Genomic DNA, 21,594 nt, shown 5'->3' with positions numbered 1-21,594 from the left:
CAAAAAAAGGCTGCAGCCTGTGAGTTTGCTTGCTGGCTGTTTAAGATCTGTTTTTTGTTGTGTATTGTGGTAAGTTTAGATACACTTCCTTGTGGTGAGTAGAAATACACACTGCAAATTACATGCCCTTAAGTAGCTAATCATATCCCAGCAGTATAATGTTACAGACAATGATACAAAATGCCAGCCTGCATGCTGATTCAAGAAAGAGAAATGCCAGACTGTTGTAGTTAAAGATTAACCTTCACTGCTGACATTATCACAGCTGTGGCTAACTATTTTTCTTTTGCAAGTGGTTATTGCTTTTAGTGCTGCTTTTTAAGAAAATGTTTTTCCATCATAGTTTCTGATTCAAAAAATATAGATGTCAGACATTGTGTCAAACCCAAAAAGAAGAGTAGGTCAGATTTTCAGTGCATGATGAAGTGACTATAAATAACTCTGTGGCAGTATGTCAAGATTTCCCTTTTAAAACATTGCCAGATCCTATCCATACAATACACAAAATCAAAATCTGCTGTTTGTGTATATCAAGACTAAATTCAGCCCAGCTTACAAGATGGTCCCAAAAGAACAGCAAAAGAGCCATATTCTACTTCTACAGCTGTATTGTCTCAAAGATACTCTCTTTTTCTTTCTGTTTACTTGAATTCTATCCAGCAGATATCACAGGAATGATTTACAATGTCTGCAATTCAGATGCTGGATGTAGTAGAGAGACTCTAAGTAAGCCAGTATCCTGTATTAATTGTGTTTGCTGAGGCTCATTTTCCAACATGCTGGCATACCATTAACAGGATGGGACTTGGGGGTTTGGGGAGGTGGGGGTGGAAATTAGATAACATCTAACATGATATTTTCCTATTGGGTGAAAAAGAAGATTCTGCAGAGCTGGTCTGTAGTGGTACTTAATACTTTTAATCTTAGGTTAGGTTAAGGTTTTAACAGCCGTTTAAAGGTTTCAGACGATGATAGTTCTTTAAAATGTGATAATATGATGCTGGAGATATATATCCAGCTCCACAAAAGTTTGAATCAGGATGTTAACAGCATCAGTGGTGTTTTCAGTTTCTCTGCTAGGTCCTGAGACATGATAATTTTAGGAGGGTGAAGTTAAAAGTAGCTTTTTACTTTAAAAGTTTGGTCATTTGAATTTATCCTGCAGTAATCAGAGTGTAATGACATGAAATAGGCTGCCATATACACTTGGCTTTCAACAAAAATTAAAATACATGCTGTAGACAAAATAATTTTAGATGAAGTAATTTTCTCTAGTCATGTCTCGACTTTCTTATATTACTCTAGAAAATTTTGATCAGCATTTTCCCAACTTGTGTAGTAAATGCTGGATAATTCCTAGTGCTGCTGCATGAACACCATCTGCAGGTACTGAGCAAAGGGCATCTTCTCATTTTATGCAAACTCTAATGTAATTAGGACTAACCTGGCATGATCAAGAAATGGGATTTTTGTTTTCTCTTTCTTTTTCCCCCCAAATTATTGTTCTGAAATTATTGAAAGAGGCATTAATTCTTTCAAAAGTGTTTCATTCTTCCCATTTTGAAAAGCACATAGATCTGGGGTTTTAGTAGTCGTAACATAAATTATCAATAAAGACACAAAATAATTTTGCAAGACTTGCTTTTATCCTATATGAGTTGTTCAGTTATATTTGCAGAGGGACCTGGACAGGTAAAGGGCCCTGGACAGATTGGATAGATGGGCTGAATCCAGCAATATGAGGTTTAACAAAACCAATTGCTGAGTCCTGTACTTTGGCCACAACAAACCCTTGCAGAGCTACAGGTTCAGGTCAGAGTGACTGGACAACAGCCAGGCAGAAAGAGACCTGAGGGCACTGATTGACAGCAGACTGAACATGAGCCAGCAGTGTGCCCTGGTGGCCAAGAAGGCCAATGGCACCTGGCCTGGATCAGGAATAGTGTAGCCAGCAGGACCAGGGAAGTGCTTTCCCTGTACTTGGCACTGGTGAGGCCACATCTTGAGTGCTGTGTGCAGGTCTGGGCCCCTCAGTTTAGGAAGGATCTTGATATGCTGGAGCATGCCTAGAGGAGGGCAACAAGGCTGATAAGGATCTGAAACAAAAGCCCTATGAAGATCAGCTCAGTTGTTTAGCCTGGAGAAAAGGAGGGTCAGGCATGACCTTATCACTCTCTACAACTCCCTGAAAGGGGGTTGTAGCCAGCCAAGTGTCAGTCTCTTCTCCCAGACAACCAGTGATAGAACAATAGGACACAGACTAAAGATGTGCCAGGAAGGTTCAGGTTGGACATCAGGTAGAATTTCTTCACAGAAAAGGTGATTGGGCATTGGAATGGACTGCCAGAGAAGTGGTGGAGTCACCGTGCCTGGAGGTGTTTAAGAAAGGCTGGAGGTGGCACTCAATGCCATGGTCTGCTTGGCAAGGTGCTGTTAGGTCATAGATTGGACTTGGTGATCACAAAGGTCTTTCCCAACCTAGCTGATTCTGTGATTTGAAAACATAAAGATTTTTAATTTGGCAGCTGCAGCTGTGCTGTGCAAGTGAGACCTAAGGCTGTCCAGACACTAATGACTCATTCCTATCTTTCTTACCCCTTCAACTTTCAGAGCATATGTTCCAGTATTTCTACTATAGTACAATGGGAACTATATTTACTGCCTTAGCAGTGGGAGGAAATTTTTCTATGATAACATGATAAAACAATGAAGAGCTTGAGTGGGATCAGTTACCACCAGGAAATACTGGCAAAGAGTACAGTCCCTGTGCAGTTCAATATAGCTCCTTGATAGATTTTCAGGCTGAAGAGATTTTGTGAATAAAAATGGGTACAAAGTTCCTGTTGCTTGGTATGTGGAAGAATAACATGGCATAACATGGGAGGCACAGTTTTCTCAGGCTTTCAGACAGTCTTTTTTAAAAATACTTTTAAATGGAAGAATGTTACTATCTTCATACTACGAGATCTTTTTTCCATTCTTTGAGTTGTGCTTTCCTGCCTTTTTTCCAAATAATTACAGACCTGGTAATCTGTCAAATTGAAAATATTGGACAACGTATTTGTTGTCCAATCAGGAGCCAAAGTATAAATGCTGCTTCTTTTAGTGCAGACCTTTAACTTGTCTCTCACCTATTGCTGTTGTGGCTCACCTGGCTGTGATGATCTCTGGGACCAGTCCGGAGAATTCCTTCACTGTTTTTTGTACAAATATGAATTATTTAAAAGCACTCCATGTGTATGTCAGGCATAAGTGTTAGAAATTAGAACTACTGCAGCTACTAGAAGGATCAAAATTGGCACTACTATATTTAAAGCTCTAAGAGCTCTCTGAAAAAACCCAATATTATTAATATGTAAAGCACAAAGATTAAAAAGTCTGCAGGAAATTCTGTGCTAAAATTAATCATTTTCTTTGGGATATTTAGTATTACATGGTGTGGTCACATTCATATTACCACTTGAAGCTATATGCAAATTTTCAACTTCTGGTGTATTTACTAGTGTCGTTGCAGAGTACATTTGCAAATGTCAAGGGGGAAAGGTTATTCCTGCAGTAGCTCAAAGGCTAAGCTCTTGACTGCATCAACATGTCATTGAAGGGCTGGAAACTTGGAGCCTTTCTTCTCTGAAATGTGAGGTAGGATTTATAAGCATTCATGTACCAGCTTGCACCTTTAAAAAGACAGACAAACCTAAACTTTTAAGGATGCTGGCTGCACTTGTCACTGGAAGGGAATTTATATGAGAAAAATGAAACTTTCAGGAAAAGAGTTTATGGCCTTGCAATGCAGGATTGAACCTTATTTACTCTGTAGCTTTCTTTGTTTTGTTGGTGTTTGGGGATTATTTTTGTTTGTTTGTTGGTGTTTTTGAAATGCAAAGTGGTGAAACATAAAAATAAAAGCTCTTCAGTTTCAGTAGCTCTTTTGGGAATATCAGTATAGAGTTCAGTTTCCTTGACACTTTGCAATTTCCACATTGTAGCAGTACCATAAAGGTTAAGTATCTCTTCAGTCAGCGGGCAATGTTATAGTATTAATCCCTAATACATTTCAGAGTCTGGCAAAGGCTAAATTCCCAGAAAAATTATTTCTCTTCAAGTCAAGTGATATGAGAAACATTTTGAATTTAGCTTTTGTCTCCCTTTGGCTCCATAGATTTTTGGATGTGAGGCCAGATGACAATCACCAGTGCTGAAGGTCTGGTTGGGTGGAGGATGAAATGGATGGTTGTTCCACAGGCCAGCTCTAAGGGTTAACAGGTTTGTTATGTCAAAATCCAAGACAGTCCCAGACTGGTATGCTGAGCATGTGCTATTTTGCAGTGCTGTGACAATGCACATGTTTGTAACAAAAGCCAAAGCCACCTGAAAACCCAACATCACAGGTCATGCCCATGCTGCAGAAGGGTCATCCCATATCAGATGAAACTTCTAGCAAGAACAATAGGCATTGGGAATTTGAACAAGAGGACACTAGAGTCCATGTACCCTTGGAAGCCTGGGACTCCTGGAGCTGCAGTTCAATTCCAGGTGCATGTATTTATTTTCCAAAGTGAAGAAAAATCTGTTGGTCTATTCCTTGAAATTCTACTTCTTGTTTAAGGAAGATTAGGAAAATATTTATTTGCAAGTCAGTAAGAAAACTAGGATGGAAACGATGAAACTTAAAATGTTCCGTTAGTTTTCACGTGGTTATTTACCTGCCTTGTCTTTCAAAGAATATTCTTGGCAGTTCACACAACATACTTAAGGCTATTTTAATTTCTTAACTTCTAATAGAGAAAAGGGAAAACATTCATATTTTATTTTTTCACCATCTTTCAAGTGTGTGAAAAGATGTATATTAAGTTAAATACAGTGGAGCAGTGAGTAACTGACCATGGAGTGGTATCAGAAAGGAATTTAATGAGGTGAAATTATAACTCTCCTCAAGAGAGAGCACTTTTTTTATTTTGTGAACGTTACAAAATTCAACAGCTTGTCAATCATACTGCTGCTGCTTTGAAAGAAAGGTAGACTATAAAACATGGTCTTTGTGGATAACTTATGTCAGGCATATGTATTGTGATTCTTGTACCATCTCTAACTAGCCTTAGCCAGATGAAAAACTAGTGGTTGAAAAATATTGTAACTCTGTAGTGTCTGAGTTCAATTTTTTTTTAATGACCACGTTATATTTTGTGCTTCCTACCTCTATCTAGAAAGAGGTAAAAAAGAAGAAGCCCCAAACCTGGCCTTCACATTTGTTTGAAATATAGTATGTCCCTCAGTCACCAGGTAAAATTACCCAGAGTTCGCAATTCTGAAAGCTCCTTGGAATTTGTAATAGTTTTTATTGGTCCTCACCATCGAAGAGATGTTGCAATAATTAGAGATACAGGTGTTTTATAAGTGATGCCACCTGCAACAATTTCACAAATGTTCATGTGGTCTCATTTCTAGTGTGTGATCTCTGTGATTGGTGATTGGGCAAGTCATCTGCATATTAACTAAAGTACCAAGTAAGGTAATTGTGATGTAAACAAAACAATTATTCTAGATAAAATCTTTTCATACTTTATAGTACACAATAGCAGCTTCAGACTAAATATATATAAGCAAGAAAAAACAAATATGTCTTTAGTGTAAGAATAAAAGCTCTGATTCAATATTTAAGAGTATGCTTGACTTAAACCAGTAATGTTTCAAGTTTTGCAAAAACCTAGAATCAATGCTAACTTTATGCAAAACAAAAAATGTAAGAAATAGCATCTTTTTCCTTTTAACCCATTACTGTGCACTATCTTTGGTTTGAACATGTGTGTATGTTTGTTTGTGCATACAAGCCAGTAAACTGAAAAACTTAGAAGGTATTACTAAGGGAGTAGAGAACAAGAAGGCAGGCAATGTTACATTTGGGGAGTATCTGAAATAGGTCTTTTATACAGGAAAAAAGTAATTACCCCACATCTATTTCTGTGTGTTACAGTACCTTCAAAAGGCCCATTTATCTGTCAAAATGGTCTTTGGTATCTGCTATCAGCACAACTTTTCAGATCAAATGAGCAGATCACACCTCATTTCCTCATTCTGAAAGTTGACGTGTTCCATTATTCATAGCCCACAAGAAGTCTGAAACATGTAAGACCTAAAGTTGCTATGAAAGAACCTGGAGAGTCGAAATCACCAAGATATTTTACTTCTGTGCTTAGCTGAGCTGCAGCAGTTGACAACTTTGAGATGGCTGCTATGCTCTGGCACCACAGCTAACCCAGCTAGAATCAGAGGAGGGAAGAGAGCACTCTTGGGGTGGGGAGTTGTAAAGGCTTACATGCTCTTAGTTCAATGATAAAATTATTTTTTACTGTGAATTACCATTGAATTCATGGAGTGAATGTTTTGGGTAGTGGAAGTGGTGTTACTGGGGAAAGCAGGTCTGAAGTCCATAAGGCAACTGTCACGGGCACAGAGGCACAGCTGTGTAAAGACTGGGTGCTTGGTGGCTTGTGGCTCTCTGGTCTGGGCCATCCCTTCCCTCAGCACCTTTTGCTCCAGACAACCTTCATGAAATAGAAAAGTCCCACTGCTTCCCTGGAGGAAGTTGCCCAGAGAAGGTGTTGGTGCCCAGTCCATGGGAGTGTTCAAGGGCAGGTTGGATGGGCCTTGGTCTAGTGGAAGGTGTCCCTGCCCATGGCAGGGTGATTGGAATCAGCTGATCTTCAAGGTTCCTTTCCAACCCAAACCATTCTGTGATTCTAGATTCTATGATAAGCACTAGTATAAATACAAGGGAGAAAACAATTACCAATGGTGCTTTATAGCAAGGCAGTGTAATAAAAGTCATATCTTGACCTAAGATTCATTTGCACTGGAAACTTTTAGGAGTTTTAGGTTACATTTACTGAGGGGCTTACAAGTGCATTTGTTACAATAAAATCACTGCCAACTCCCTGTAGCAGTTTTCTTTCAGCTGCATGGGCAGCCATTTTACTAGCTTTTAGAACCTGTACTATTTTAAAATCCCTATGAATGAACAAATAAAGAAACGACAAGATGGATTCAGTGGTCCAAGTATACCATACAGTATTTTCGGGCTTTTTTTTAATTCTATCACCTGCGGAAGAAAATTATTATTATTTGTAACAAATGTGACCCACAACTGTAGCTTCCAGTATCTTCTGCCAGTAGTACAGAGAAATTAAATGGAGGTTAACTGCACTGTCAGGCTCCAGAAAATGTCCTGGTGAGAAGCTGTGATTTGAGCTTTATGATTAATATCCTGCCTTTTTCCTTTCTACACTACTGTTCCCTTGAGTTCTTGGCTGAATACACTAGAGCTATTAAAACTCAGGTGATAGTGGTTTCAGTGCTGTTTAGCAAAATTGGTCCTGGTAACATCAGTTTGAGGGGAGAAAAGTGAAGGTTGAATGGAGAGGGGTGGAATGACTTTTTATTATTTTAACTAAGTGACCTTGGCCTATGATATTGAGCTCAAAACAAAGAATCACAGAGCTTAGTTGCTATTATGTGGTTTTGCCTGCACTAATGAATAGCTACAGCACTGCCTTTTAGTGAAGGATATCAATTTGATGTTGGCATATGTTTCTGAAAATCTTAAAGTATGTATAATGAGAAATTTTAGATAGATGGTTAACAAAGTGGTGCTTCCTACTAGCTTCTCCACAGAGACAAATTACTCTATCAGACTTCTTTTCCTGTCACATTGCATATTGCAGCTGGTTTAAAGCTGCAGTCTGAAACACAACCAGCCTGTAAGCAGGCAGGTACTTGGGTAACTAATGATGAGATGGATTTGAACAAATACATAGATTCCCAGCAAATCTATCGGACCCTAAGTGCAGATGTATCATTGGCCAAGGAAATGAGTGACTGAGACCGTAACCAATCACATATGTATACCCGGGAAATTAAATCTCTCTATTTAAGGAGAGTTCACAAGAATAAAGTGCTAAGTCTTCTGTCGCATGAAACACAGAATGCCGTGTTGATTGTCTCTGACCCGGCACCAGCCAATGTTACATTTTCCTAAATCTCCTGTATGCTACTGGTAAGATATGAACATTATACTTTTCACTGGTCTAGGGGTTTGATTCCTTTTAGTCTTTGTTGAAACTTTTGGCAGACACTGCCATAGAAAACCTCAGGCCAAATAGTTAAGGTTAACTAAAGTTAAAAGTAAGTGAAACATACCTAGTGAGAGTTGCAAGGGAGCCCCAGTGGTAGAGTTCCTCCAGCTGTGCTCTGGGATCATAGAATTACAGAATGGTTTGGGTTGGAAGGGAACCTTGAAGATCATCCTGTTCCAACCCCCCTGCCATGGGCATGGACACCTTCAAGATCAGGTCCCTCAAAGCCTCATCAGACCTGGCCTTGAACACTTCAACACCTTCCCTGGGCAACCTGTTCCAGTGCTTCACTACCCACAGTTAAGTCACCTTGAAGTCTTCTTTTTTCAGACTGAACAATCTCAATTTTCTCAACTTTTCTTTATGTGAGAGGTGCTCCAACTCTCTGACCAACTTGGTGGCCTCCTCTGGACTCACTTATGGATCAAGTGAGAGCTTTAGACAAGCCCTCCCTTAGGCTTAGATTTTTGGCAATAGCTCAGCTTTAGGTGACCTGCACCTAAATTGTTCTGGTTTGCAAGTTCTTAAGAATGGCCACCCAAATAGGTGTATCATATTTCCAGGTTAATTTCAGGGTGATGCATGTCTCAGTGGCCCCTATCAAAAATTCGACTGGAATTTGAGACCCCATTGAGAGAGTATATCTTGTCCCCATAACACCATGGGTACAGGCAAAACAAATTAATTTACAGAAGCTATGTGACCTCCTGGTCCTGTTACTTGAACAAGATGGTGACTTTGGTAGCTGTGACTGTTCCCCCCGATCCCAGTGAGGGCTTGGGGTACCTCTATAAGGTTCCAAGTGGGGGGCCATTTAGCCTGAGAGGTAACAGTCACATCTGCTCCAGTATCTAGAATACCAATGAGTGTTATCTGTGGTCCTGTAATGACAGGGTGCATTTGCAAGTGGGACGTTTCTTAGAAATTGTTTGTACCCATAATATTTGTGGGGTCCCTGTAGAACTAGATCCTCCCACCCCCTCTTCGTGTTCCCCTGCAGTAGGTGTCGGATCATTTGAAAAGGGAATCAACTGTGCAACACGGGTTCCCTGAGGGACACTATAGGGTGGAAAAGGAGTCCAAACCATAGTTTTAATTTCCCCAACAAAGTCTGAGTCTGTGATTTCTGGAATAATCAAAGGTCTGAAAAGGCAGGTTGAAGATCTCCCTATTAGTAGAGTACTTTTTCCAGGCTCCGGTGGTCCAAAAATTTCTGTAGAGAGTAAATGAATAAAAGAATCAAATAAAGTTACTGTGCCTGAGGTTGCCAGGTCCAGTTCAGTGCTGCCTGTAGTTGCTGGGTGAAGACTTGTGGAGACCCTTCGTTGGGCATCTGCGAAGGCAGTATCTGTGAAGGTGGCATCTGCGAAGGTATTGTCTGTGGTGACAGCTGAGGCAATTGTGTCTGAGCGCGGTGCCAGCCTGCGCTGCGATTCCAGTTTCCCTGGATCAGACGACCTTCAGAATCATACCTAGAGCAGCACTGCATGGCGAAATGACAGACCTTACAGCACCGTGGACACAAAGCAAAAGGTTTAGGATTATTTCCTTTTGGACCTAAGCAGTCTTTTTTAAGGTGGCCAGGTTTGCCACAGTTAAAACAAACTTGTGGAGTCCCAGGGGGACTATTGATGGTTGCAAAGGCAGCAGCCGTGGCTTCATATTAATATTCTATTGTCCCAATGTGGTTACATGCTTAAATCATTTCAGCCATGGTCAGATTTTGGTTTGGTAAGGACTTAAGAAGGTTTTTTACAGTCTGTGTTTGCATTTTTAATAGCAAGTTTTAAAAGCAAAATTTCCCGAGTGTCTGGGTTATCAATTCGATACTCGAGCGCTTGCTTAAGGCAGTCAACGAACTGCATATATGGCTCTTTTGCTTCTTGAATAATGGATGTAAAAGCTTTTTGTGGTTTTTGGGAATCAGGGACCTTAAGGAATGCCAGCTGAGGTGCTTCTCGGGTGCCCTCAAGAGCCTCTCTTGAGCAGTCTCAGGCTTGGGCAGCAGGATTTATATATGGCCCCGTTCCCATAAGTTGTCTAGCTGTAAGGTTTGCTAGGTTTTGATTAGGATGACCCATGAAAGATATAAGCATGTTCTGCAGTCCCTTTTCCCACTCTTTTTCCCATAAAGCGTATTGGGTAGGAGTTAACAATAGCTGAGCCAATGATCTTAAGTCATGCAGCGTCATTATATGGGCAGCAAACACAGAATCTAGCAAGCTCACAAAGTACAAAGAGCCAATTCCGTGCTCCATGACTGTTCGCTGGAGCTCTTTGATCACTGAAAAGGACAGTGGCTCCCATCAGGCAGTTAGCTTTGGTGTTCCTGAGTATGTTACAGGAGCCACAATTCTTCCAGCAATGTCCAATTTCCCTTCCCTAAAACAATGCCTGTTGTTTTAAGCAAACCCAGTTGTCTTGCAGGTCGAGGAGATATAAGTTTGGCTGTTCGTCAGGGTCAATAAATCGAGGGTCAAGGGGGTCCTTTTCCTCATCTTCCTTGCTATCCTCTGGGCAGTAGCTAGCAGCAAATATCCCTACAGATTGCAGCGGACCCCTTTTCCTTTCATTTAGGGGGGGGGGAACCTGGGCTGCAGCAAGGGGAGGCAGTTTCTTTAGACTTTAAAGTGCACTGAATGCACTTTAAAGTTTTGCCGTGGAGGGAGGACAGGTATCTACTTTACCTTTAGCATGGGATTTTTCTTGGGCTGTCAGGTCTTCAAAAATAACCTGCCAAGAAGGGAGCATTTCTGCAGCTGCTTTGTCTCCCTTCATTGCCAAATCCCACAGTTTAATTCCAGCCTTGTCCCATAGATCTGTTGTAAAGACTGTGGACTTGGTAGCTCCTGGTAACTTAACAGATGCCCATTTTAATAAGATTTTTAAGTCATGGGAAGGCAAAAATTTGCCATGCTACTGGAGCAGCTTAGTCATAAGTTCAAATCCATCTCTTTCTTGGTCAGACATCTCCTGACCCATATTGTCTCCCACAGTGCTCAGCTCCTTAATCCCGGAGGGGTAGCAAAGTCACTGGCCAGCTTTCCTGCTTCCTTTCAGCAGCACTTCAGTTCTGCGGGCCCCACTGCCCAGCTGCACAGTAAGGCAGTGACCTCCTCACACCAAGGGCTCCATTTGACAGCCATCAACAGAGACAGGACCCCCACTTGCATAACAAAGAGACAAGACCCCCGTTTGATGCAACTGTTAAGCCAATGTATTGATTTCACACATCAATATATATACCTTTTCAACTATAGCTAAAAATAGCACAACCACACAATTGGTGTTTCTAAGTAACATTACTTAATCAGAGCTCTGCACAGACCTTCTTCACAGACCTGTACAGACCAGCATAGGCACATAGAGTCTTGCATGATTCATCTTAAACTGAGCACACTAAGCACACCTTCTGGCTTCCCGTTCAGGGTTCTGCCTCGGCTCGCCAGGGCTTGTGGCCTATCAAACTTAGTATATCCACTTCAGTCATGAGTTGAGCAGTGCTCTGAGCCCTGCTCTCCAGCTTTATTTCTACAATTTACTACACTGTATAAAACAAAAGAGCTACTAGCAGATTACATAAAACAGTGCACAACATAAAGGTCCCTATATTATATGTAGCAAAGAAATAGAATATTTAAGTCAATGTAACTTACCACTGAATTGTCAATAGTGTACACAGAATCCTTTCACTCAACTCTCAAGAGAGTAACCACAAAGCAGGCCTACCAGACTTTGGGGACAAGACCCCATACATTTCCAGTGAATATGCAGAAGACTTCTGCATTGTGAATATATGGTGTAGCTTTTATAGTTTGTAAAGTGGGGTGTCTGTCAGTCAGAAATTCCAACTTATCTTTCCACATCTGCTTCCACAGCAAGATGTTTATTGTCAATTAGGAATGGTAATCCCATGGTGCCCAAATAACTTATTAACTCAAGCTGTCCTGATGGAGTTATTTCACCAATTAGCAAATTTATGTGAGAGGCTAGATGCCCTGAGTTACTGCGCCAGCTGACAAGCTCTTAAGGGCAGGGGACATGCCCTGCTCCACTCCAACAGGTCAATGTCCTTCATGTGTTGGAGACCCCGGAGCTGGCTGCAGTAATCCAGGTGGGATGTCCACAGAACAGAGAGGCGGAAAATGAATGGGCATGAAAAGTGTTTCACAGGCACTGGCTAGGGAAACTGAAACAGCTGGCCTTGGGTTTTGAGAAGCTTCTTCACAGAGCTCAGCATGGGCTGGCATGGTCCCAAGCCATGAGTTTGACATCAAGTAACCCCAAGGCTAATTCGTTGAACTCACGTAACTCCAGCACAGTCCCAACCAATGAATTTGACCTGAAGTGACCCTGTAGGCTAAGTGGTTGACCTCACATGACCCCATCATTGTCCAAACTCATTAATTTGACCTCAAGTAACCCTGCAGGCTAATTGGTTGAACCCAGGTAGAACCATCATAGTCCCAAGTGATGGGTTTGAAGTCAAGTAACTCTATGGGTTGACCTATGAGGGATGTCTCAGGGTGCTCCATGGTTTTTCACTCTTGACAAGAAACTTTCAAAGCAATTGTATTTGCAAATTTTCACTCTTGTGGCTTACCAGTACAGACGGAAAAATGAATACACACATTTCTGATGCACTGTTAACAAAAAATATTCCTTTCAAACTGTCCTTTCATTCAACTTCTGACCTAAAATTTTGATACTACAGTGTCTTGCTGAATTTCATCATAAGTTTGCTTGTCATCCGTGCAAACTCAGGGACCCTATTCGAGATGGTTTGCAGGATTGAGGAATATTCACAAATACATAGAAATCCCACTAACTTCCTGCTTTGACTGTGTCCTGAGTTTTGATGCTAAAACAGCTAAGAACTTGTTTCTCTATTTCTTCCCTTTCAGAACGTCAGTACTGGGGCTCAAACCTTCAACTTCCCAAAATACCTTTTGAAGAAATCATGTACAATGATGAAAGTGCATACAAGTGGTTGTGCATGCTAAAGAAAGTAGGAATTGTTCTACTGACAGGAGCTGCTACAAGACAGGGAGAATTGATGAGACTTGGCCACAGGATTGGGTTCCTGCGTCTCACATTTTACGGGTGAGTTTGTTTTATAGTATCTTTTTTTTGCCAGTGTTGTAATCACCTCTAACGTTCTTCATCTAATCTTGCTGTATATATTTTGTGGATTAATGTATTAAAGCAAGGTGTATGATTTTTTTCTCTATATATTAGAAAATTTGGCATCAAGTTTTTATGCTGTACAAGAGAATTGCTTTGCTGTCACAGGTAGGGTATGTAAAGAACAGCAGCAATAACATTAACTGATGAGAGAAGGAAAAGTGCCTGAAAACAAATGTTGTCAAATATACAGTAACAGTGAGATAGACTTATTTATCTATGCCATGAAACAAAACCAGAAATCCCTAATCCATCCTGTTCTGAACAGAGGAATTTATCTGTTCTGAAACTTTTTCTTAGTCTAATTTTGAGTCATGGATGTAGGTAAGACTATGGTGATGGTGTCATGGCTGTAAGAGTCGGTCTGGAGTTTCTCTCATATGCCTCAAGACCGTCACGAGGACAGAGGCTACCCCGAGGACCCCCACATGCTTTGGGACAGGAGTTCTGGCCTGGCCGAGGTGGATGCTGGCCAAGGGACTGTTTGCTGGTGCTCTGTGCTTGCTGTGCTGTCCACGGTACAGTGCCTTAGAACAGATAAGAACAGGTACTACACCTACAGCTACTTCTTGGAGCACCACTTCATGTTCTGTATCAGAGCACCTCACAATGGCCCATAAATCTCCCACCTCTTGGCCAGACTCCACTCGCTTTGGAAAAGGACCATAAGAAAGCGACCCTCTGGGGAAGCCTTTGAGATCTCCCCACAGATGACGTGTCTATTGGCTGGGACCATGAGGACACCGGAGTCTGTTGGGCCAGACCATGAGGACATCCATGTCGTCTGTTGGTAGCTATTCCCCATTCCCCCCTTTCTCTCTCTCTCTTTACTTTGTTTCCTTTAACTCTCCCTCTATCACAAAACTGAGTTGTTGGCACTGAATAAAAGTGCATTTTGCTTTGAGCAAACTGATTTGTCCTCTGTTGTTGTCTTTTGCACCCATTGAGATCAAAACGAACCATCACAACTCCTGCCTGTATTAACAGTGGATCGTGACAGTGGCCCACATCACCAAAAAGGTGGGCTGAGTACCCATTTCCCTGCTTTCAACAGAGTATGCTCTGGAAAGCTATAGCAAATCCCAAGAAGCAGAGTTCAACTTGAAGGAGGCACTTGTAAATTATCCTTTTGGTATGATGCCAAGAACTGGCAAACTGAAGCTCTAACTCTGCAAGCACCTACAAAATGAGCAGACAAATGATGATGGCAACTCACACCTTGCTGAGCTGAATCACTGATCTCCATCTAACTAAGAAGAAATGTTTGTAGCGAATACTTATGTCTTGGTTAAATTTGAATTTCCCGGCCAATGCACCAATCAATAAATGTTATAGTTTTGATTTGCCAGTTTAAATAGACTCATCTTCTGTTGTGAGACAGAACCAGGAGCAAAAGCAAAGATGGCCTAAAACTTAAAAGGGTATAAAAAACTTTATTAACTACACAAAAAAAAGAAAATAGTAAATTCAGAATAAGATCTTCAGACCACTCCCTCCTCCCATTCCTGCTTAACAACAACATACAAAGACACTTCAGTCAGTTCCCTACTTAAATAATCTTATTCAGTTCACTTCAGGGAGAGAAGCTTCTTCTTGTTTGGCTATAGCGATTTCTTTTCCAAGAGGGAAAAAAACCCAGTTTTCTTGTAACTCCACTTTCCTCATGAACAGCAGCCACCCGGGGAAAATCTGCAAAGTCATGAGCCTCCTCCCATCTTCATAGCCTTCCCAGAGCTATATTTGTGGGCCATGTTAAACTCATGGGTGTTACTTTTAAGAACGAACTGTTTCAAAGCAAAAGTTCTCTTCATCTCTCTCTCTGTTCATGCTTCATCTCCAGAAGACAGAGATCCCCTTCTTTTCCTCGGGGCAAAAGATCCTCAACACAGGTACTTTTGGTCAATGATTTATCGAATGGAACACTTCAACCCCCATGTCTTTCTCCACGGTTTATAGGAATTTTCAGTGTAGTAGAGTCCACCCCTATAGCTTACAAAAGGATTTTTCAGCCAACCTTCACAGCATCTCCTCATTCTCCTTCCATCTAAAAACCTAGCTCTTGCTTCGCTGACTTTGGAGTAGCTCCTCTGTTTTTCCCTCTCATTCAAAGGAAGATTGGAGGTCTGCAAGTCTTATCTGAGCACTAAAAGAGTTAAAGTTTCACACAGAAGCTGCAGTGGCTGGGCCATGCCCCAGGCCTAGGCTGCGCTGGGTGAGGGGCGGCTGAGATCTCAATCAGCCTTTCTGGGGCTTAGCTGCAGCCCCACACTGCCCATGGCCACCCCTGCTTCCAGACACGGCCCGGCCCTGCCCATGGCCACCCCTGCTCCCCGGACAGGGCCCAGCTCTGCCCATGGCCACCCCTGCTTCCAGACACGGCCCGGCCCTGCCCATGGCCACCCCTGCTCCCCGGACAGGGCCCAGCTCTGCCCATGGCCACCCCTGCTTCCAGACACGGCCCGGCTGCCTCCCCCAGGCCGTGCGGGGCTGGGCAGGCCCGGCCCTTCCAAAGCTGCTCCGAGCCAGCAGCAGGAGCTGGGCACCCCCAGAGCCGCGGGCCTGCGGGGTAGGAAGCCGGGCTGAGGTCTCATCAACGAGCCTTTCCTCCCCCTGGCCATCGGGTCCCTTGGTTTGCAAACGGGGCCCAAGCGGCCTCCCGAGGCCCCCCATGGGAGGGAGCTCGGGCCAGTGTTACTTGCTCAGCTACCGGAAATAAAAGAGAGCTTTTTCCCGGGTTACCTTCTTCAAAATGTGTGTTCAACAGAGCGAACTTTCTCCAATTGGTTTCTCAGGCTGTCAGTAACTCAACCAGCCTCCAATTGGTCCCATCAACTCATAGAGGAAGTTCTCAAAGAGAAAAACTTCTCTGAATCTGCCCTCCTCCAGGTGTAATTAGCACAACTTATAATAATTTTCACTTCTGAAACAGAAGTTCATTTCTTACTGGCATCCATTTCTGGGATGGCTTTACAAATGTAATAAAATAATAACTTTGGGTAATTTCCCTGCTATTTCACTGGAAGCCAAATACATGGCCTACAAAATATGATAAATAAAAGGATAAACTTGGAATTGGAAAATTTGCCAAATTAAGCATTACCTCAATAGAACCCTGAATTTTAAACTGAAATGTGACACCAATGAATATAATTCTAACACATGAAAGAAAAAAGCCTTTCTTCTTGTCTAATGTCTGCTTGGTGTGACCTCCGTAAAATGTCATTACTGTAAAAAGTGGAAATATTCTCTGTATCAGCCGTACAACAACATCAAGAGTTTCCATGTTTTTAAATTAACCATTTTCTTTTGATTATGGAGACCCAACTGCATTAATGAAATCTCCAGTCATACCACAATTCCAACTTCTCCAACTTCTCATGCCCTAGGCGTTTTGTTCCTCCTCTGTTCTGAAGCCTTGTCCAGTGCATGGTGTGGTGTGAAGGCCTTCCTTAGGGGCTCCACCACTCCCAGGAAAACAGCCAATCCATCAGTATCACCTGGAGGTCTTCAGCATCAGGAGAAGGACATGTGTCCCAAATCTCTTATGTATAAGACATAGAGTTTTAATGAAGTGTAAGACCAAATGATTCAAATGCAGCTTCAGTTCCTAGGGCTGTACTTTTGCAGGACTGAGGATGTAACAGATAGCCCGGTTTTCTACTGGTGAAGATTGAACCCATGTTGCTGTCTAATGCCAAAAAATTGCTACACCTGCTTGGTGCCAATCTTCCTACTCGGTTAAACAGCCTGAACAACGGGCTTTGAACACTGACCCTAATTATTAAACCGTAAACCATTCCAACCCACTTTGTTCTCCTTAAGGTCCAAGAGTCCTCTGACATACCCTTACTAGCTGTGCACCCAGCATGGCCAAGTTGATGCTTCAACTCATTTGAGACTTATACAAAGTAAAGTTGATTTTTCCATATTCAGTGCTGAGCTCCCCATTAGCATCTTTGATTTCAAGTCAGTAACTTGAGCTTTGACCAAAGTTCCCTGTGTGGAAGGAAAACTACTGCAGTGCAGTTTCCCTTACAAATCCTGATAGCACAAAAGCAATGATTGCTTTTACAAAAGCTTATGATGACTCTATAAAGTGTTATCACTCCAGAAATTTTATATATTTCATATACATGAGACAATCAAATTGTGTTAAATTGTTTTAAAACCATCAAGTGACGCCATAGCCTCTTAAATTAAAGATGGGGCAAATCTGGCTGCCTTCAGCACTAATTACAGGAATTATATAAAGGGGCTATTTTTTGGCTGTCAAACTGTGGAAATGTGGTTGAAATTATCATACTTGAGTACTGAGTTCATGAGGTCATGTGATGATGAGTATGTGCTGCTACTCAAGTAATGTACTGACAAATATGTGCCATACCAAATAATAGAAACTATTTCTTCTAGGCAGTTAAACGTTTGCAAATATTCAAGGGGGTATTCCCTCTGGCACTTGCAGAAATCTAATTTTAGCATTTTGCATAATTTCTATACTAAATACAACTCCTATAACAAAAGCATTTATATACTGTATATAAATAATTTTATCTGCGTGTTCTTTAGCCTGTTTTCTTTTTAAACTGCTATTAAGAAGTAAAGCTAGGTGCACACCATCTGGAACATGCTTGGTCTATAATATTCCACAAAGGAAAATGAGTTTCATAATTTATTTTCAGTCACATATGTGCATGCAATTATATGGACTCTGTATAGTAAATTACACTTTCCAGACAAACATCTGGATCTATAACATGCATCTGCTGAGGACTGTCTTCAATCATGTGAACTTTGTTTAAACAAAATCAGTGGCTCTTGGTCTCAAATTCTCCTGTATGGTGTGTCACTCAAAACACTTTTTGTCTGTGCAGCAACATAAGGTATATGTCTTTGTCATATAGCTGTGACTTAGTTTTTTCACTGCAGAAAACCTTTTACTGAATTATGCCAAATTCCAAGACAGAAACTATGTAATGAAATAAACAGAGCTAGTTCTCAAAAAGGGTATCATAGAAAGTGAAGAAGTTTCAAAGTCTTTCATCAAGACATTTTTCTCCTGGAGCAAGTCTTCAACTTACAGGAAAGATCCCCCTGTAAAGGATACTCTATATTTTCTAAGATTATTAAAGCCTTAAAAATAACTTTTATTTTTAAAAAAAGTTACATGGCCTTTACAAATTTTGAATTTCATTGATAACGTGCTCTAAGTGGCAGAGGGAAAATGGAAGGTTGCTAGAAAGAAATGGGACAGCTTCTACTTGCTTATTTCTGAAGCATCAGTAGTAAGATGGTTTCTACTGGCAGAAGCATCTTGGTTAGTGTCTTCAGCTGGCTTTTGCATTCAGCAAAGTGCCACCACTGGAAAGCCATCATTCTTCCAGGTACTGCCCTGGTGCCAGATGTCCCTTGGCACACTGAAGTTTATCTAAGACTGCTGAAATAATCTGTTGGGGTGGAGGGACACTGCTAAATCCATATTTCCTCATAATGTTACAATATTTTGATGTCCAAAGATGAAATTATTCTTGTAATGTGATTTCACAGTTTCAATGTATGCTGGCTGGATGTTCTAACATGTTTTCTCTTTTCCCTTTCATTGTAAAGACCAACTTGGCAAGTGCAAGACAAAGCAGATGCTAACAATATAGCTTATACAACTGGGAGACTCTGTTTTCATACTGATTATCCTGTTCTGCAGCATCCACCTGGGGTAAGTTGCATTTACTGACTTTTTCACCCCACAAAAGGGGAAAGGGAAATGTTCCTATAGTGTCAAATACTAGTGATCAGTGGTTCTGAATTTTGTCTGAAAAGAGCAATGTAAAAATACCGATATATTAATCTGCCTATGATAATCTATATACACATGGGTGTGCCATTTTTACAGCATGAGGTAAATTCAGCATAAGTCTCCCATATATCCCATAATTTTTAAATTAAATTCACCAAGTATTGAAAATATTTCCATATGAGAAAACTTTAGGGTCCTTTATATGCTTTGAATACTGTTCTCATTATTTCACAGAAGTTAGGTCTCTAAATGCTATAGTCAGGTTGTGACATTTTAGGTTGTGACATCTTCAGCTCAGGAGGGGAACAGAGAAAGAAATACGATTAAGATGGTATATTTTGTTTTCTGTGAATTGCTACAAGATAAACACTTGTTTGCCCTTTCACAACAGACAAAAAACAGAATCTTTCTGTAAAACTGGATAACCACAGAAAATACATTTTCACCCAGTCCTTTTCGTATCAAAGTGTAATCTACATAGTTCACATAATTCCAGAGAACTGGAAAATAGTATGAACAGGTACAAAGGAACACAGATAACCCTGAAAAATTTGCACTATAAAACTTTCCCTTCTGATGTGGAGTACTTTGTTGTTTCTGTATTTAAACAAAAAGCCAATGTGATTTACCCATAGGGAAGTACCAAATACTTCACAGTAAGATTATCTTTTCATCATTTAGATACTCTTCACTGATGTGGAGTAAGAATGGAATGGGGCTTCATTAATAGAGAGCATATGTGAATTAGCTCACTGTCCTGTCTGTGCCAAAGCTCATGCTCTGCTATGAAACATTAGAAAAAGAGCGTAACCTTTTTCATTCAAATGTGCTCGTAGGAAATAAAACTAATAAAGTACATTGAAATGTTTTTGAACATTGTCCTGAATGTGTCATTTTCTTTATATGTCTAGTTATTACACAATATTTGAATTCTTAAGTTGTATATAAGCCACAACAACCCCCTGCAGCATTATAGGCTGGGGTGGTGTGGTTGGACAGTGCCCAGGCACAAAGGGACCTGGGGTACTGTCAACAGCCAGCTGAACATGAGCCAAGAAGGCCAATGGCACCCTGGCCTATATCAGGAATAGTGTGACCAGCAGGACCAGGGCAGTGATTCTTCCCCTGTACTTGGCACTGGTGAGGCTGCACCTTGAGTTCTCACTCTCTCCAGTTCTGGGCCCCTCCGTTTAGGGAGGAAGTTGAGATGCTTGGGCGCATCCAGAGGAGGCAACGAGGCTGGTGAGGGGCTTGGAATACAAACTCTGTGAGGAATGGCTGAGGGAGCTGGGGTATAAATAAAAGAATCGCAGATGTGAGAGAACTGATACTAATAAACTGTTAAATATTCAAGCTAATTATTTTTTTTAACAGCTGTTAATTCATTCCAGGTTCAATTTCTTCATTGTATAAAGCAAACAGCTCTAGGAGGTGAAAGTGAAGTTGTAGATGGATTTCATGTATGCAACAAGCTGAAGAAACAAAATCCTGAGGCATATCAGATCCTGTCTTCTACTGCTGTAGACTATGCTGATGTTGGGGTGGATTACTGTGATTTTGCTGTTCACTGTAAACAAAGGATTATAGAGTGAGTAGTTTCAAGACCTAAAAAGAAGATCCCTGTCATCTGGTAGATTACATGTTAGTAGGAGAAGGTCTGCTCCTGCCACCTTGTGGGAAAACACTGGTTTAGCTTGATCTGAGGTTTGGGTGGAGTTTTTTGTTTGGTTGGTTGGGGTCTTTAGTCTGTTTTTTGGGGAACGTGTGACTTGTTCTGTGCATTGTAGCACTTACTTGGTTTTACCACACACAAATAAGAAATGGTCGTAATTAGAGTAACTCCTAGGCACAGGCACAGGTTAGCAACAGCCAAATCTGTTACTAAATGCCAGCCAATGTACATATATATCATGCCAAGGAGAGGTCATAATTTGAAACATTTAGATTAGGAATTATATACTATCAAAAGATTAAATGCAAATAATAATATTTTTCCTAATTTAAAAAAAGGTTATGATTTATTAAAAAGAAGTTTACAATTAAAGAGTGTATAATATAGATTTTTGAGCAAATTGAGTGTCTACACTTCCTCCTGATTATCCTTTCTCCTAGTTAGGCTTAATAAGAAAAATCCAATCCAATATCAATCTGAATTTTACTATAGAAACATACTGATATTCCAGCAGAATTCAGTCATTGTTTAATCATCTTGACCTGTTTCAGTAACAACAGAATGCATTCCTTTTTCTTTTTTCCTTTCCTTTTTTTCCCTTTCCTTTGTTTATAGCGTGGATTCCAGAGGCCAAGAAATTCGCATCAATTATAATAATGCAACAAGAGACACAGTGTTTGATATACCAGCTGAAAAAGTGAGGCCATTTTATGCAGCTCTAAAGGAATTTAATGATTTATTAAACAGTGCAGAGCACAAGTTTACTTTCATGCTGAAACCAGGTCAGTAAGTTGCTTTTCCTCACAACAATTTTTCGC

At 40.9% G+C, this 21,594-nt stretch overlaps 1 protein-coding gene and 2 long non-coding RNA genes across 6 annotated transcripts in view; 2 read left to right on the top strand and 1 right to left on the bottom strand.

The window, feature by feature from the left end:
• The window catches only part of LOC148221761 (uncharacterized), a 49,843-nt gene that overhangs the window by 6,818 nt on the left and 21,431 nt on the right, over window positions 1–21,594 (bottom strand). For 2 of the 4 annotated variants that reach the window (XR_015807561.1, XR_015807559.1), the window contains exon 3: window positions 9,388–9,633. The exons of 1 other annotated variant lie outside the window; for it this stretch is intronic. This is a non-coding gene — a long non-coding RNA (uncharacterized LOC148221761). The remainder of the gene's footprint in view (window positions 1–9,387; window positions 9,634–21,594) is intronic. One more of the 4 variants, XR_015807560.1, reaches the window with a different exon arrangement.
• Window positions 1–21,594, top strand: part of BBOX1 (gamma-butyrobetaine hydroxylase 1) — a 28,676-nt gene that overhangs the window by 3,717 nt on the left and 3,365 nt on the right. Inside the window, exons 3-6 of the mRNA XM_014889821.2 lie at window positions 13,034–13,232; window positions 18,918–19,023; window positions 20,496–20,692; window positions 21,392–21,558. Of these exons, the coding sequence (XP_014745307.1) occupies window positions 13,034–13,232; window positions 18,918–19,023; window positions 20,496–20,692; window positions 21,392–21,558 (669 nt within the window). The remainder of the gene's footprint in view (window positions 1–13,033; window positions 13,233–18,917; window positions 19,024–20,495; window positions 20,693–21,391; window positions 21,559–21,594) is intronic.
• On the top strand, window positions 13,260–14,222 carry LOC148221762 (uncharacterized). The gene is made up of 2 exons (XR_015807564.1): window positions 13,260–13,860; window positions 13,954–14,222. It is a non-coding gene; the product is annotated as an uncharacterized LOC148221762 (long non-coding RNA).

The sequence above is a fragment of the Sturnus vulgaris genome, chromosome 18 (genome assembly GCF_052056855.1).
Source record: "Sturnus vulgaris isolate bStuVul1 chromosome 18, bStuVul1.hap1, whole genome shotgun sequence".
Taxonomy (NCBI): Eukaryota; Metazoa; Chordata; class Aves; order Passeriformes; family Sturnidae; genus Sturnus; species Sturnus vulgaris.
Note: the sequence above shows the minus strand (reverse complement) of the source record. Positions and strands in the feature narration are given on the sequence as shown.